Genomic DNA, 18,408 nt, shown 5'->3' with positions numbered 1-18,408 from the left:
AAAAGCACAGTTCATTAAGTCTTCTAAAAAACCTTGCCAAAAATACATATTTGAAGTGGATTTATTGATGAGGGAAAGGGGGCAGACCAACAGGACTGGAGGAGGAAGAGCTTTATTTACCTGCAAAACAGGTACAGCAGGAGCACTAGTAACACAAGTCTGCCACTCATGAACCTGAATTTTCTTCTGGAGGGAACCATTTACCTACAAGGGGTCCTCAGCACACTCCTTGCTGCTGAGACTGCCAACAAGAGAGCCAGCTGTTGTGGCAGCTGTGAACTGGCCAGGTGGCCACCACTGAGTCACAGAATTTAAGGTGAGGAGAACCCCTGAACCACAGCTGAACTCAGCTACAGCTCTCATTTCATCAAGCCCTTTTCTGCCTTCTTTCTGACTGACAAGAATCTCTTCTAATCAGCTATCCTCATTTTTCAAGGAAGAAAGTTCAGGACAAAGACCTTGCATTGGGTCCTCCCCACATATACCAGGATAAGGGTAAGATGCAAGACTAATGAAGAGTTCATACAGCAACCGGCTGAATGGCATTCACAGTAAATAATTGGAATGTAACATAGGAAAATGAATAAAACCATAGCGCCACTAAGTAAGTAAGTAAAACTATCGTAGCTAGCAACAAAACTGTCTTTTTTCCCCACCATGTTGCTGTAAGTTATTCCAGTTAAGGATTTGTTGGCCAGACTCTCTTGCACAGTAGCTGAGAGGAGCTGTTTAAATACAGTCACTGTACAAACTTTTAATGTTTGAATTAAAGCCATCCTCAACAATGGGGCTTATGATCACAAATCGAGAGATTCAATGCTCTGATTTAATTACACAGAAAGCTCTGAATTCACATCTAGTCCACAAGGAGACTCTCACTAGGGAATAACAAAGCTGCCGTCTCTGGGGCGGAAACTTTTAAACCTTTTGGCAGAGGGGAAAGAAACTTCATGTAAGAGTGCATCTGAGGAAGGATTTCGGCCAAACAAGAACAGGGCTAAACACTACAGCAGTGGTTCACAACCCTCTCACTAGCGCTGACCCCCAAGCAGCCCCCCAAACAGTTTGTGGACCCACAATCACCCCATCGAAACCATTCATGGACCCCCATCAGAACCAATTCTGGCTGCTAGGTATACTTCATTAAATGAAAAAGATTTTCAGATAGCTATTCACAGCATTATTGGAAAATGTTTCATTTAAAAATAACAGACTAACTTTGCAATTTATTACAAACATTTTCTATGACCATTTTTATGGAGCGGTTATGTTTTCTGTGAACCCCAGGTTGGGAATCACTGCTCTAGAACTCTTCTGTTGGAAGAGAAATTACTACATATCCCCAAAATGAAGAGAACAAGGACTGAGTACAATGAGGCTAGTGAATGATGGCAGGCAATGATCACACAGATTCTTAGAGGCCGGGAATCAAGTTTCCCAGGTTCTAGTCCCGGCTCTGCTCTGGATTTTGCTGTGTGATTTTGGGCAGGTCATTTCTCTCCTCTCTGTGCCACTATGTCAAGGAACTGGTTAAGTGTTTGCACTGTATGTGGCAAATAGAAATGCTGAGTATTTATAACATTAGAAAACGTGACTATAGGCCATCACTGGTTATTCTAATTAAGATGAACTTACCATTTTATAATCAAGACAGCAGCCCTCTGCACACCCAATCCTGAGTGGGTCTAATGATGCAATTAAAGCTAACTTCCCTCCAGGAAAGGAGCAAGTGATGGAGAAGCAAAGTAACCCTGAGCCACAGCACAAATGTTGCAAGTTATTCTTACTGAGGGATGGAACATCATTCCCGGCCATGCTGGTGAAGCTGGCAAGGGAGCGTCCAGGTCTCCCAGGAAAACTCGTGCTTTAGGGAAAGTGTCCACTTTCTTGGCAGAACACAGAAGCTTGATCTAGGGCTGACTAAGTCACAAGCACTAATGATGTCAAGTATCAGAGGGGCAGCCGTGTTAGTCTGGATCTGTAGCAGCAACGAAGGGTCCTGTGGCACCTTATAGACTAACAGAAAAGTTTTGAGCATGAGCTCTCGTGAGCACAGACTCACTTCATCAGATGCTGGTCCAGCATCTGAAGAAGTGAGTTAACTCACGAAAGCTCATGCTCTAAACTTTTCTGTTAGTCTATAAGGTGCCAAAGCACTAATGAATGTTTATAGTCAGACTGAACAATCAGTTCCCTCAACACTGAGATACAATGGAAGAAATAAGACACTAGGAAGAGCAGTAACAGAGCTGAGGCACTGCCAGACTTCTGCTGGACTTGGGAACTATACATTACTTAACTAGTGATCTTTTCATCTCTTTTACTCAGGTATTGCAGAGCGAGGGAAGCCTCAGAGATTCTGAATGTCTGTTCAGCATCTGCCTTCCATCCTCTATGGTCTGGGACACTCTTTACTCACTGGCACCAAATTTAATATTCTCCACTTATTCAGGATTTCATGCCTCTAAATGAGAAACCAGCTCATACCGGATCTGGACAGGGCCTGGGCTAATCTGCAACTCTGCCATGAAGCAGAACGGAAAAGGAGAGTCCTCCCACAGCTCCTCTGGGGCTTGAAATGCTCCATGTACAAACACCCACTGAAAGGGATGGGAGGGGAGTCCTTTAGCAGGAAAAACTTACCAGAGGAGCCTTGATCATGAACAATGGCCCAGGGAGTGAAGCTTTCAGCTCGGAAGAGTTTCTTTCTTGCAGCATTTGTTGTTCACATTTTTGAAGGTGCTGTGTGTGTAGCTACCATCCCACTGTCCTATTGCAGGAAGGCAGCACAACATAGGCTCTTTTCTGCACACCTGTCTCCTCATGTATCAGGTTACCGTGAGATGCTTATGGAGACTGGGCCAGCCCTCACCTGCCTACATGTGTCATTTGCATTGGTTCCAAGACTTGGTGGGTCAATACAAACTGAGACTGCTCCAAACTGTGTGCTGTAAAAAAGAGCCAGCGCTGCTGAGAACAGCTCTTTCCCACGTGTCCCAGAGAAGGCTGCTCAGATCACTTCAGGAACTGGAAACCACTAACCTCTGCTTCCCCCACTGTCTCTCTCTTCAGATCGTCTAGTCTTTTCATCTCACCCATGCTTGTTTAAACCCTCCATTGTGTGATGCGGTCAGACAGAGTTCCTACTGGAGCAGCTACTCACTGAGCAGGCAGGACGCCATGTGCAGGGGCAGGCACACCTGCACAGCAGATGTCACTCTCTGAACTCGCAGAAGTGGCATGAAGGAACTACTTGTTTACTGCTGCCTATGTAAACCACTGCAGCAAGACCAAGCCAACTATTAGGCAGAACTCGCAGGGTTCTTCTTACATGGGAGCCATTACGCTGGCAGTGATAGAAAGGAAATACACACCTTCAGCACTGTGCACGGTGCTTCCGCACGCCTCTTGCTACATGAGGACAGGGGGCCTCATTCTCAGCTGGGGCCGGGGGCGCTGCTCTAATACAAGCGAGAACAATCTCACATGTTCAAATGCAGAAACAGAACCATGAAGAGGTGAAGAGGCTTGGCAAAGTCACCCAGCAAGCTACAGCTCGGGAGTGAGAAGGTCCATTCTTGACTCAGCCAAGAGACTCACTTTCCAACTCCCAGGAATAACAGATGAGGAGACCTCAAGAAGACTATCTTGTGGTTAAGCGACGTAGTTGTATGGCTGCCCCACCCTGGCAAGAGAAGGGTTAAAAGCAGGCTGCAGGGAGCCTGCACAAGTCCAGTCCACCGGGCCAGGCTGGGCCCAATGAAAGGCTGCAGAAGGGAGGGGAGGTTGCTCTCGCCCTGACCAGCCAGGCAGAAGGAGCTGTCCCCCAGCAGAGGAGGGAATCAGCGGCACTGTGGATAGAGCAATATGGGGTGGGCTCTGGAGCCAGCAAGACACTCCAGTCTGACACCTCCCAGGCTGTGGGCCCTGATATGAGGGTCAGGACGTGCAAAGGTCAGGGGGAAGAGGCCCAGGGAACGGGAGCAGTCAAGGGGAAAAAGGGGGGCAGGAAATGCCCAAGAGACCCCGGGCTGAGAGCCACAGTAGTGGGTGGACCTGGGACCCCCCTGCTTTCCCACCTGCTGGTCAGAGTGAGAGTGAGAGTGAGCAGCTCTCCACCCTGCCACCTTTTTATAGCGCCCAGCCTGGTCCTGCTTGGCTGTCTCTAGCTGTGCCCTGACTGGCTGGGTTTGTGCAGACTCCCTCCAGCCTGCTTTTAACCCTTCTCTTGCCAGAGTGGGACAAGGGACTTAACTGGAAATCAAGTGATCTGTGTTCAGTCTTCAGCTCTGTCACAGACTTCTAATGTGACCCTGAGAAAGTCACTTACTCATTTAATGCCCTGATTCCCAATCTGTGCATCATCTTGTTACATACCCACATCTGCATCTGTGCTTTTCTTCATGTCCTTCTGCAGCTTCTTGGTCTGATCTTCCAGCCTGAAACAGAAAAGAGCAAGATTAAGTTCTGAATCTTTAGAGAACAGGCAAACAAACAAAACACACAAAGCAAACGTATACACAGTAACTATGCAAAGAGGCCAGCTGGGAGTTAAAAGGCAACTGGAGAAGTTTCTATCACTTATTATGCTTTTTAAACCATAACGAATTTCAAGTGACTGCCCACATCGCCACATGAATCTTACATTTACTATAAAAGCAAGAGTAAAAACATACCGGTGGCAAGTCCATGTCACATAACAGCGAGTGACTCTAACAACATTTAACCTTCTGAACTTTGCTGGTTTTGACCTCCTCAAAGACATTCTAGAAATTTTATTTTTTTTGCTTTAGAACAGTATTAAAATTGTCAATATCTCATGACCTCTCGCCCTCACTTGTTCACATGACTTCCCCTGGGTTGTGACCCACTGACTGAAAACAACTGATCTAACCCATCTCAAAATTACAACACCCTGTGAGAGAACAACAAGCTGCCGAGAGAGCGAGTGAGCAGTAAGACTGGGCTGCGCGAAAAGCAGATCGATGATCGTCCCCTACTTCACATGCTCCATCACACCAAGCTGATTAACACTTACTGCTGAAGTTTCCCATATTCCCTTTCAAAGTCTCGCTCCACCTGTGGGAATGAGATTGAGAAACCACATCAGCTCAAATACATTAGAGCACATTTCAAAAAAATCCTGATCCTCCCAGCGGAAAGGAGGAACTGGACTGATCTGCAAGTACCAACAGATACATGGCAAACTCCCTTCTTGTTCCCAGATTAATTACAAATGACTTGCACAGAAAGAATTCCCCCCATAGAGGTGCAATCTGTGTAAGTGACAACAGATCTTAGCATCCCTCACCAACACAGGGATGGAGCCACCCAGTTCAATACTGGTCTAAAGAAGGTTTTATGTCCCTTCAACCCAGTCTGGGAGAAGAATTTGTAACAATACAAACCATTTTAAAGAAAAGTAAATTTGAGTCGGTGCCTTTCAGTGAGTTCTCGTGGTGGAGCACTCACAGGTTTTGAAGATATATGAAACTAGTCAATAAATATTTGATGCTCCTTTTCACTTGGATTCAAAGACCTACACACAACCATGAAAAGGCATGATTAAAATCACTGGAAACTGTATACATTTACTATTAGCAAAATACTTATATCGGACCACAAGAAACTATGGCTAACACAGAGGAGATGGCTCTACTTAGAGGAAATGACCTGTTATGTCTCACAAAATATTCCTTTCCTCTATAACAGACTAACTTGGTTGGGGTCAACTACTATGCTACTGTATTAAACATTTGAATAAATGTAACCTGACCAGATAGTACATGTCAACTTTCTGGCAAGTTGTTTCGTAATAAAACATTAAGCAATAACAACACAGGCTGGTACATTCCTGGCTTATGTTGGAATCTGGATCCAGAGGAAAACACTCAAGACAGTTATATAACTTTAGCCTTGTAGAGCTGGTTTGAAATACAGCTGCTCTCCTTCTGGGAATCCAGAAGCTATTATTTATACGGTGTCAATGGCAAGACATGACGACAATGGGCAATATTTTCATAAACCCCTAAAAAGTCCCATTTTGAAAAGAGATTTAGGCAGCCCTAAGGCCTGGGCTATACTTTAAAGATGGACTTAGCTACATCACTCAGGCTATGTCTACACTAGCTCCCGCCTTTCGAAAGGGGGGTGGCTAATGAGACACTTTGGGATGTGCTAATGAGGCGCTGCACATTCATGGAAGTGTCGCACTAGCATCCCCCTTTTGAAAGGCAGGGGCTAGTGTAGACATAGCCTCGGTGTTATAGACAGGGCTACACTTTTGAGAGAGCCTACTGAGCGGACTTTGTCACAGGTGTAGACATGACTAGGTCAACAGAACACTTGTCAACCCAGTGGCCACCACTCAGGAAAGGGTTATTTAGAGAAATGGAAAAAATTTTTCCACGGATGCAGGCAGCCTCTCCATTACAGCACTTCAGCAGCTCAGCATCAGCTGTGCCACTGTGATGCCCACAGTACAGACATGGTCTAAGTTTCACTGGATTTCGAAATCACCGAGATGCTTTTCAAAATCTGACCCCAGATTCATTCTCGATGGCGTAACAATCTAAATACAGAACTTGTTTAGCTTACATGTAGTCAACTGGCATTCAAGATGTATCCACTGGACCCAAATAAGTGGGTGCTATAGTGTCTCCCAAAAGTAGACATGGCACCTCGGTTTCCTGTTACCAGACTGACTGGGACACTTTAGAGCAAAAGTTGTTGCCTGCCCCTTATGTCGCTTCATTCCGAGGACAGGCTACAGCACCTGAACTGGAAACCAACAAAATAAGTGGAGCTGTCTGAAAAGCACCCAAAGGTGGCAGACCAGCTGGCAGTGCTGTCCCTGCTCTGTCTCTGCAGAAGGGAGCACGTTGTGCAAAAAATGTTTTTACTCAGGGATCCAGAAAAACTTTGTGCCTGTGTTCACCTGGGGTAATGGAGAATGGAACTGGGGGGGCTCTCCTCCGACACCAGATTTAAGGACTGCACATTCCTCTTTGCAGATGATTATGTATTTAGCTGTCTGCATACTTGTATGCCCATGTCACTAACATTGGTTCTTCATGCTTCAGCAATGGGTATTTTAGGACACCTTCTCTTTTTCCCTCATGATTTGCCTCTGTGATGGGGTCCAACACTCCTCCCCACCCTCATTCTAATCCACACGTTCTCATCCACAGCAGAATCCGGGCTGCTCCAAGCCCGAGACCTGAGACTGGGTTTGAAGCAGTTCAAGCTCCATTGGGGAATGCACAACTGAAGGGGTGTCTGTCTCGGGTTAAATAGTGCAGTTGTCCCAAAGGGTGGCAATTTTGTACTTTCAACTTTCTTTCCTGATCCCTTTCTACGAACATAGAATCCTGGACAGATACAAATTGGTATCCACATCCGCAAAAGCCATCTGCAGACATCCGCAGAGAGGTCTGTGGATGTTGACATCCATGGATATAAAGCAGAAATCCGCAAATTGCAGGGTTCCGCATACAAAATTTGCATCCGCATCAACACTTCCAAAAATGGGCTGTGGATATCTACATACACGGCTGTGGCTATTCGCAGATATAAAGTGGATATTCATGGATATACAGGGACCTAGCTATACATTTGCTGTACCATAACCTCTGCCTCCATCAGTCCAGGCAATCATGGACCCACTTCCAAACCCTCAAGATATCCCAAGCACCCCAAATTCTAATACATGAGTTTATTGCAAACAGACACACAAAACACGCCCCCCCACCCCCACCAAATCATGGAGTGAAAAGGAAACTCATTTTTTTATTTTAAAAGCAGTTGCAGTCACATGGCAGTGGGTACTTTCCGAAGAGATGAAAACAGAGGTGCTGCCCCAAAGAGTATATGATCTAAGAATATCACCCCCACACAGACATTCTCCAAATAGGACATCAGTGACTTCCTATTGCAACCTGCTACTGACAGTTCATAGTGCTTTCATTCCAGATGGACTGTTCTGACACATGCTTAAACATTAGTTCCACACATCACAAACCAAATAAATGATTTTCAACTGACCACCAAGAATATATAGGTGTACTTTTGTTGTCATGGGATCAAAACTGGGTTCATTTTTGTTGTTAAGGTGCTACACCATTAAACAAGAGGCAAAGTACTGCACACAGCCAAGACAAGAATGAACCAGAGCATGTTTTTGAAAATGTATCTCCATGTTGTTCTGGGCATTCGAGACAGATTCATAGCAGCAAAATACAGCTAAAGAAACAACACATTTAGTAATACTCCCCCTCGGTTTTCAGTTGCAAGTGTTATATGCCCAGCGTTTTAAAGGAGAGACCTACTGGTATAAACGTCACTCATTTTTTGCAATCTCCCTCTCTTACATTTCTTCTTGGTTTGCAGGTTCACATCCACCTACCGTCAGCAGTAACTGAGTCACTGCAACCTGATGGCCGTTTGGTGGGTAGTGAGTTTGGTACACTTGAATCAAACACCAATTGGACACTTGTCCAGACCAACTGCGACCACTCTTGCTGGCAGTCATGCTGGTTGACTGTGTAGTCTGAACAGCTCCATAGACAGATCTCCTTTTCGCGCTGCTAAAATTGGTCCCTCTGGGACAGGATAGATCAGTGAGGGGGCAGCTTGCATGGTCAGTGCCTGGTTCACAGCTCTGCAAAAATCCCCAACAGCTGGTGCTTTCAGGTCAGGTAACCAGCACATAGTAAAAGCACCCTATATTTCTATGGCTGTTCCGGCTGTAAAAATAACCCCAGACTATTGCATGCTATTTATATGTCCATGCAAACCGTCCTGGTCGCAAACCAAAGGGGGCTGGTGTGACTCAGGCTTGAGTCCTTTGATGGCTGATGGTATTATTCCCCCTGTCCTTAGCATGAAGCTCCATCCAACTGCAGATGTACTAGTCAGAAGAATCTCCTTTCCATTTGCTCAGCAATGAGTCCTTCCCAGGCTTAACTGCAAGGGCTGCGGTGGCTTGGGATAAAACGACAAGTAAAAACACTGAATGGTTCCTGACATTGGTCGATTTCCCCCTTTCTTGTTCAAGTCCCCCTCTGCCATGCAGTACCCGGGGGTGAAATAAAGTTGCCTCCGTCTATTTAATATGAGGGAGCTCCCAGTTTCCACACAGAAGATACTTTGGTATGTGGTGTACATGAGTTCCTCAAACTCTCACCCTGTCCTACCTTTCTTGGGTTCCCAGAACTGCCCAGCTTAGGTGTCATGTGTACACTCTGCATAGCAGGGACTGAATCCTCTTCTCTGTAAGTTAGCACATCAAACACCCCTCCCCACTCACATCCCCAGTGACATTTATACAGAGACAGCTGCCCAAGCCTTATTGTCGTTTCACCCCCACAGTAACAGTTGTCTACTTGTCAGTGCATTCTGCACACCCATGTGCCTCTGCTAGCTACTATTACTACTTCTATTATGGTAGCACCCGGAGACCCCAATCGAGGCTCATGGGCCATCATACTGTACAAACAAGGCGCTGCCACAGAATACTCACAGTCCAGTTTTATGCCAGTTGTATGTACTGCTGAACAAGACAAATGTCGTTAGCTGCAAAGGCAAGGTAACAGAACCCCATGCCCATTATGCATAGTACACAGCAGTTTCAGCTGTCACTTAAATTCCACTAACCAGGAAACTTAATGGCCAGAGGCATCTGACATAAAAAGCAAAAAGTTCCTGCTAGAGTAACTAAGTGAAACTAATGAGCAATCGAGGTACTTTTAAGAAAAGAAGCCATCTAGGTAAGTTTCCACACTAAAATAACTCCTTCCTCCAACCCTCCTCACCCACTTCTGGAAGCTTGAAACCAAAATCTCTTTTCCTTTGTGAAATGCTTTTTTCTCCACCCACATTGGTTTGTTATAGTAAAACTGCTCCCAAGGGCAGCCCTAGGACTTCTAACTGAAGTGCTCTTTAAACCCTCCCCCGCAACCCCCCCAGTGAATTACACTGACTTTCTAAGAAATCTGAGGGGTGTGTGTCAAACTGGGTTTTCCAGCTACACCAGAGTCTTTGCAACTCACAGCGGCTGTCATAATCAGGAAAGGGGTTGAGAGAAAATGGTGCAAGACCAATGAGCACCCAAGAAGATGGAAAAGTAGTACAGCGAAGAGCCTTCTTGTTCTCCTGAAGTCAACTCCCTTTCCTGGAGAAGGGGTGCTACGTGATTTCCACATGGCATCATTCCGATGGACTCCAACTCCCTTAATGGGAGTTGGCACCAACAGGGAACAGAAAAATCTGTGTAGTGAAGCCAAACATTTTATTATAACCACAAACTTCTGCTGTGCTTCTGCCATCCCATCACACACAACAAAGATCTCACCTAGACAATGCATATTGTGTGCGAAAATTAAGTGCATCGGAACAATTAGCACAAGACACAATAACTTCTTTGTGTTTGACAGCCAAGTGCCTTGACCCAACATAGTCCTGAAACAAAGCAAAGCTGGAGTACGAGCCTGTACACCTATGACTAGGGTTTCATGGGCTTCCCAAACAGCAAGCCACAACTACCCACACCTTTAAGGCACTGAGTGCTTCAGCAGCGTGTGCAAGCCCTGCTGCTCATATGCCATTCCCCAAAGACCTTGGGTGTGCAGCTTCAGAATAGAGGGATGGGCTCACCACACAGCAGCTTTAATGCAAAGGGGGTGGAAGAGAGTGTAATAGACACAAAGTCACTCATTCACCAGCTCTGTTAATTTAATCTCACCAATCCCTTGGCAGTCTTGTTGTTCCTCTAGTGGAGATTTTAGTCACGTACAGTGGAAACCAGCTATGACAAACTTGCTGTGATGAAATTTTTGTCACAACAAAGGTCAGTTAGCCAGGGGGCTCAGGGAACACCAAAACCTTTGGCTAATCAACGGAGGAAGGCCTAGCAGGCTCTGAAGTCTACAAGCGAGGTTTGTGAGTTCTAGTACACACACCACCTACCCCTGCCCAGGCAACTCACTCAAGGCCAACTGGCAGCACAGTGGGGGAACGACACACACCAAAGGGACCAGGGTGGACCTCTAACTAACTGGCCCAAGGTTTCTGGGGACGCTACTCTCTGGGTTCTCTTCTTCCCAGACAGAATATGAGCTGGCTTGCCCTAGTTTGCCTGACAGCGGTGGAAGGCTGTGTTCCAGGCTCAGAGATCTCCGTGTGCACCACGGGCAGGCCCGAGCAGCAATTCTTTACAGCCGCCTGCTGGCTCGGATAACCCAGTCCCCGGAGAAGAGTGTGGTACAACCCCAGAGTGACACAGATGAACTTCAGTTAGCGAAGACCGCACTGCAGAGTGAAGAGTGTCGCTTGCACTGAGAATGACATTATCCTGTGGGTTGGGAGAAGGGCAGAGAGAAGGAAATGGTCTCCTCTATAAGAGACCTCAACGGCGAAGTGGATTTAAACAACAAACATGCTGCACACAGATATAATTCTAGCAGGTTTACGGCCTATTGCTGGGCATTAGCTTAACTGGGCAGCGTTATGATGTCCTCTATCATTCCCCTGACAGCAGGTCCTTTCTGTATATTAGAGCCTCCTGCTCAATCTCCTGCCTCTGTGTGAGCTCAGTGACAGCTGCTCTTTGCAGGGGACGAGGAGAGAGATTATTCCGTCTGGACGTGGATTTGACCAGGGTTAGGTGGAAACAAAGTAGGGACATGCCCGAGGGAGCGGGAGATCACTTCAGTTCACCTGTTGATATTTTTGCAGGGGTTTCCTTCTACCTGAAGAGCTAAACTGTGGCTGACACTTTGCCCTTCTTCAAAGGATTAGCATGGAGAGGGCACAAAGAGTCATGGCTAATTCCTACGGCAGCCCAGCCAACTTATTTTCCAGTGCTCCTATGAGCACTAGAGCCTTTTAATCACAAAAGCGTTGGTGAGCTAAAGCCTGCCATGTCACAGTGATTCTCTCTCTCTCTCTCTCTGTGCTGGAATGAGCATGCTCTTGTGCAAGCCAACTGCTAGATTCTGACAACTGCCTTTTTTGCTGTTGTTGTTTAATTTTGTGGTATGGTCTTGTGAGTGGGAGAGCTTCTCCAACAACCACTTCCCTTCTGATGAGCTCTGGAGGGTGCTCTGGAGATGCCACACCTTCCCACTTCCTGAAGCAGCCTCCAGAGGCCAACATCTGGAATAAAATGGAGCTAACGCAGATTGTGCTGCTGTTCACAGGAGCCCGCACAGATGGAACGTCTCAGCCTGCAAGGGGGAGGTAAACTTGGAGGTCTAAGCTAACTAGCTCAGCTATAAAGCAGCCCATACCCTGAAACCAAGAGGACTGTAAATCTAGGTTCTCAAGGGGGATTGGTAGTTTCCTGTCATTTGTTCTCCTTTGAACGGCTGCACTTTACATTCACCCTGTGCGGTTACATGGCTCCATGCTTCCTGTCTGGCACACACCTGTCCCAAGAGCATTGTTACAATCAACAAGACAGCATAGTGCAGGCCAGGTAAAATTTTCCAACTATCATATCCTCAACATTCAAAGTCTCGGCACTTCTGCTGAGTTTGGGAAGCAGAGGGATAGGAGAAGAGCAGGGGAAAGGGAAAGAGCTTGGTACCAGTAACAATCGTGGTTCAGTCTTTACCCCTTGGACATACTGAACTTGACAACAGGGTTTTATTTCAGAAATTACAGCCCAAAACGGACAGTTTCTGTCTCTTTATGGACATGCCCTAAAAGTGGGCAGGTAAGAGGAAAACAGTTACAAAAGCTCAGGGATGAATTGGACAGTGATCTCTTGGATTTACCTGTGACTTCTCTCCATGCTGAAAGACAAGACCCGGGGAGCTAACAGACACCCCCACACTGCCAGCATCCAAAATGACAGGCACAGGGCATAACTGGAGGGAAGAGCGTAAGGGCAGAATCCACTGTTCAGATGTGAACTCTCCTTCAGTCGGAACTCCTGCTTGCTTCAGATGTGACAGCAGAGACCTTAGTGTGTGGCAGTACACGCCGCAATACAGGGATGTGTAGTACAAAGTTTTCTAGACAAACTGCAACCTGAAACACTTTATATAGTGAAGCAGCACCTTATGGAAACGGGAAAGGGAACTTCACAGGCACGGACACAGAGAACATGTACTCATCGGAGACACAACATCAGATGGGCTGGAGATGTCCAAACCCACCGTTCAAGTCACCAGGAAAGGCAGAGATGAATGTAAGCAGATGGAGCAAGAAAGGAAGTGAGAGTCAGGATCTCTGCAATCAAACAGAGGAAGTCAAGGAAGGATTTAAAAAGAAAATTTAAAAAAGGGTAATTTTGAAATGGATCTTGAAAATCACAGTGATCCAGTCTATTTGCCTGAGGATGGGGGTTGTATTTCTTTGCCAAGAGCAGCATTCAGCACATGACATCTGGAGCATTAGAGCTTGGGAAGATCACAGAGGAGTGAAAAGGAATCAAAGGTCTGGGATAGAGTTTCAACATTGCACTTCTTTAAAGAGGTCCCTGCTTAAATGTTGCACTGCCCATCTGAAGGGGTAGCAGAAAAATGGCTTTCTGAAGCACCACAGAAAGACATCACCCTTTAAATGAAAGATTAGAATTCATCAATACTGGTGAGTGGCAGAGTCAGCCCTCCACCCAACGGCGAAAATTCACACCACAAAAAATTCTGACACCTTAATACAAGTAACCCCCAGATCCTAAGAATTAGCAGTGGTGGGTGTCCCACAGAGGAAAAATCAGGAATGTTAGTCTCTACAGAGGATTAATTCACCAACATAGTTGTAATTATAAAGCCAATGTCTCGGTCACACTAGCAATCAGGACACTTCTTTTAAAGCAGGTACGCAGGTTAATTCAGGGATTACTGCTGCAAGAACCACAGCTTTCACAGGGCAAGGACCATCTGCTTAAGCAGAAAAAATACCACAGCCAGCTGCAAGAATCAGTACATGGGAAAAGACTTTCAAATTCATCAGAATACAAAATACTTTTTAAATTTCCTCTAAAGCAAATGCTGTGCAGCACAAATTAATTCATGCCGGAGCACTAAGCATCTCAGCCTCATCTGATAAGCTTTCCTTTGGAAACAGTTATATTCAGCTATCTGAAGCACTCCTCCTCCTCCATCTGCTCAGAAAGGATGAACAAACAACCATTGCTGAAAGAAGGAAGGAAGGAAGCATGTTCAGCCATCTCCCAGGAAAACTGTGCCAGAATGAAAGAGCCCCCTCCCTTAAAAAAACAAATCCCAAGACTAAAATACTGCCTGTAGCTGGGACTCCCCCTCATCCACAGCACAAGGATATGATGGTCAAACAGCAACAGGTTCTGCTCACTCACGCTCCCCTCCCACCCCCACACTCACTCACTCACTCACTCTCTCTCTCTCTCACACACACAAAAATGGGACGAGTCAAAGTGCTGGCTTGACTCATCAGCCACATGATCGCAGGCTGAATCTAAAAAGAGGGAATTGGTTTACTCACTGTCTTGGGTACAATCTGTTTCTTGGGCTGCCCAATCTTGAACGGAATCCTGGAAGAGGGAGGAGGGAAAGATAAGGAACATGTAAGCGAACAAGAATAGCTGGCCTCACATGCGAGAATGTCAAAAAACACGTTCCTCGAGCTCTTTCTTGGAGAAGGATTTTTGGATGGAAGGGGATTTACAATTTCAGTGGGAGACCATCCCAGATACTCATACTACAGTCAAGATAAAGCATCTCTCCCTTCTGAGTTGGCTTCAGTGCTAGAATCTGTGATTCCCGCCCCGAACACCTGGATCTGCAACCATGAAATCCCCTCTTTCCTCCGGTCAGTGTCCCAAGGGCTCCAGATGTCCAAGGCACTCCTGGGCACAACAAGGGTATGAACATTGTGCTAAATTTCAGAACAAATCTGAAACGGAAGGTGGGGAGGAAGTAATCCAACACTGCACATGTTTACAAAGAGAACTTCTGAAAAGGGGTGGGAGCAGGGGACCCTCAAAAGCTACCACCCAGGTTTCTGGAGTTTTGAGCTGTTTCATAGAATTTTTCTTACAACAACTGCAGGGGTAGCTCACCTGCCAGCTGAACAGCCTTCATTCTTAAAAAACCTGGATATGGTTGTGAGTACAGTCTGGATGAGCTATTTCTCCCCACCACATAAGCAAGCTGGAAGGTGAAGAGGACTCACTATGTATCCATTTTTGGCTCGGTCCGATTGCTGCAGTCATAAAGCAATGAAAATAATGAAGCTTCTTTCCCCCATTTGATAACCAAAGTAATAAAAACACAGTAATTGAGCTATTGTGTGCAACTTATTGGACTAATTTACGTTGTCTTGTTAAAATTCAGGGTCCATAAAGTCAGTTTACAGCCCGTTAAGCTGATTTAGTTCCATATTTTTTAAAAAGGAATCGCCTTAGCCAGGAATTTCCAAACTAGCTCAGATCAATGGTTCTCCTAGTATGGTATCCTGGCTCAAACAACATTCTGTACCAGATGCAAAACAGAAGGTGCACAGGTACCCCAATGGTCCCATGCAGAGTTACAAACTCTCACTTTTTTTAATAGTAAAATTGATTTTAAACATCTAATTTAGTTTATTTCTTTGCTCTCTCTTAAAATGTTCCTTTTTATCAGTAATGCAGAGTGAAAATGGCTGGTCTGTTTCACAACCCTCTCTGATCGGTTTCACTCACAGGTTTTGTGCAGGGCAGCAAAGGTTGCTGAGGAAAATTTTAATTGAAATAGCCCCACAGTTGCCAATTATTATTTTCAAACACTTATTAGCCTACTGGCCTTGTAAAATCTCTTAAAGACAAAAAACTAACTTTTAGGATTAAACTTTCTGTTATAAACTTCACTCTCTGGGCATCGCTTCACACCACCACCACCACCACATGAGACAACACTTAATATGGAGCAGTACATAACCTGAGGAAATGACAGCAAAAACAAGACCATCCATTGCCACAATTCCTTCTTTACTTCATTTCAGCCAATCATAGTCAAACCAATGGTATAATTAGCAACCAGTAATAAACCTAGCCTGCCAACCACACCTCCTGAACTGACCATGGAGTAAAAGTCAACATTAGTCACAAATGTTTAATTTTAATTTCTGGAGTACTTCCTGTTTATTGTTCTCCAGCATGGCTGATGTAATTTTAGGCTGTTAACCCCTTCCAGTTTCACTGACAGTCACAGCAACCATGATTCACACTTCTTCTATAAACAAACAATTATCTAGCATATAATTAAACTGTCGATAACTGGTTGTGGTGCCTTACAGGAAGGAATAGAAAATTAAAGATTGTTCTTCTTTCTAGATGGGTAAAAAGTCAGTACAAATAGGGTGATTCCCTAATTACCCTCTGGTCACACAACTGGAGTCAGTGTACTCAGGTGCAAGCTATTGTTAGAGCTATTCATTTGTGACAGTGTTAAAAGATGTGCTGTTGGGATCATCAGAGGTCTGCATCAGAGGCCACCCTCAGGTAGAGAGCCAGGTACAAAACTGGGGAACTTGAGGAGCAGGAGCAGGATGCAGAAAAAGAAAACTAGGACCAAAATACAGCTCCCAATGTAAACAGAGTCAGCACCATTGCTGAATTTGGACCTGCTGTGCCCAGCCTCAGACTGGTTGATAAGATCTTGAAGCAGGCATTGCCGGGAGTTCCTATAGAAACATAACACTGGAAGATGGAGATCACTGGCAGCAAACGAAGAAAGCATGTAAAAGACAAAACTTAACCACTTGATCACCTGTGAAATATACAACACATAGCTACTCAAGTGGCACACCAAGGTCCCATGTACCACCGACACTTCGACACCACGCTGAGGTAATCAGCTAACAAACATGGACCTTTAAATAACGATACGTTACCCTTCTGCATGACGTTAAAACAGAGGATCTCCACAGGCTTTACAAACACGGCATCTTTATCTCCATTTTGCAGACAGGAAACCAATGCATGGAGAAGTGAAGTGATGTACTGAAGGTCACAAAGTGAGTCAATGGCAGACAGGAATAGAAGTCAGGAATCCTTATTCCCAACCTCCTACCTGAGGCACTTTAGAGCAGAGATGTGGTAGAGAAGAGATCAGTGCAACATCACTCACCATAATATAAGAGGAAGTGGGGGCAGTGCCCCAGCTGAATGCATTATTTAACATTCATGTTGCACAGTGCATTACAAGAGAGAGAGTAACATGGTCCCTGCCCCAGAAAATTTAGTTTCAGCCCAGGAACTGTTGACACTGTACGTGATTAGGGATAATTGTTTCTTTCTTCCTAATGGTTAACCACAGAAACTAACACAAAATTTAAATACAGGCCTATTAGAGAGGCTCTGAAACACCCCCAGCAGATAGGACCCTTCAGAAAAGAGATACCTCCAGCAAATTAATCTGCAACAGAGTGACTGGCTAGAAAACACCAGGAGTAGCAGTGCAGTTAGCTGTAGTTGTGTGAGTCTCTAAAGATACAATGCGATCTATGTACAATCCAATGCAATGTTTCTGTAGCTGTGCAGATCCCAGGTTATGAGAGAAGCAATGTGGAGTAGACAATTATCTTTTCCTGGATCAGCTTGTATTGGTGGAATGTACAAGATTCTGAGCTCTTTTCCCCAAAGAGCTCAGTGCAACTCAAAAGCTTGTACCTTCTACCAACAGAAGTTGTCCAGTATCATACCGCTGACCAGGTTCCATGAAGGGTGGCAAAGGTTGCTGAGGAAGTTTTAACTCACTCACTCACCTTCCCTTAGTTAAGCATGACCTTTCACCATTTACTTAATCAGACTCCTCTACCCAATACAACTTTGCAAGCTCACGAAATGCGGATCTTCATAAGAAAAGACAGCCACTCCAGAAAGCATTTGTGACTGTCTCAGTTAAAGAACAGGACAAAACTCTAGTAAAGGAGGAACACTGGAAACTGACCAGATTAAATCAAAAGTCATGCTAGACATCCTGGTGCAGGCAACGGATGGTTTATATAACAACTAATTGCAGGATGGAAGAATCTGGGCTCAGTCCGAGGGAGCATTTTAGGCCTTCTGCAGCACCTGAGTGGCCTGGTTGAGCTTAAATTGAATCACTCCTACCTTCAACGTGAGCTGACATGGTCTGCTTTAGTGATTGTGCTTCTTCTCGAGCTGAACCAGAATAAAACAAGCAGCTCAGGTCAATTACTGGATAACGGCATCAGCTCATCCCATTTCGGATGGCTCACTTTTCTTTAAACTACTCATTACATTTATACAATGAAGGGCAGCATGGGGTGTGAGCCACAGGATATCTCACCTCCATTTCACCTGAGAAAGAAAGGATTTTCACATCCAAAAAGTTCCGCGTCCAGAGGAAGAAACAAAGACTATTTTCTTTCATATAAAAATAAAGTCAACAGGATGTTCAACAAAGCTACAACTATACA

At 45.2% G+C, this 18,408-nt stretch overlaps 1 protein-coding gene across 3 annotated transcripts in view; it reads right to left on the bottom strand.

Moving 5' to 3' along the window:
- LOC142004338 (early growth response protein 3) overlaps positions 1–18,408 on the bottom strand; it is a 324,184-nt gene that overhangs the window by 21,320 nt on the left and 284,456 nt on the right. For 2 of the 3 annotated variants that reach the window (XM_074981928.1, XM_074981931.1), the window contains 3 exons: positions 14,470–14,518; positions 5,039–5,079; positions 4,378–4,439 (listed from right to left, as the gene is read on the bottom strand). In XM_074981928.1, coding sequence (XP_074838029.1) covers positions 4,378–4,439; positions 5,039–5,079; positions 14,470–14,518 — 152 coding nt within the window. The remainder of the gene's footprint in view (positions 1–4,377; positions 4,440–5,038; positions 5,080–14,469; positions 14,519–18,408) is intronic. The other variant, XM_074981932.1, reaches the window with a different exon arrangement.

Source organism: Carettochelys insculpta, chromosome 31 (assembly GCF_033958435.1).
Source record: "Carettochelys insculpta isolate YL-2023 chromosome 31, ASM3395843v1, whole genome shotgun sequence".
NCBI classification, from domain to species: domain Eukaryota; kingdom Metazoa; phylum Chordata; order Testudines; family Carettochelyidae; genus Carettochelys; species Carettochelys insculpta.
The sequence above is the reverse complement of the archived record's forward strand: the minus strand, read 5'-3'. Positions and strand labels throughout refer to the sequence as shown.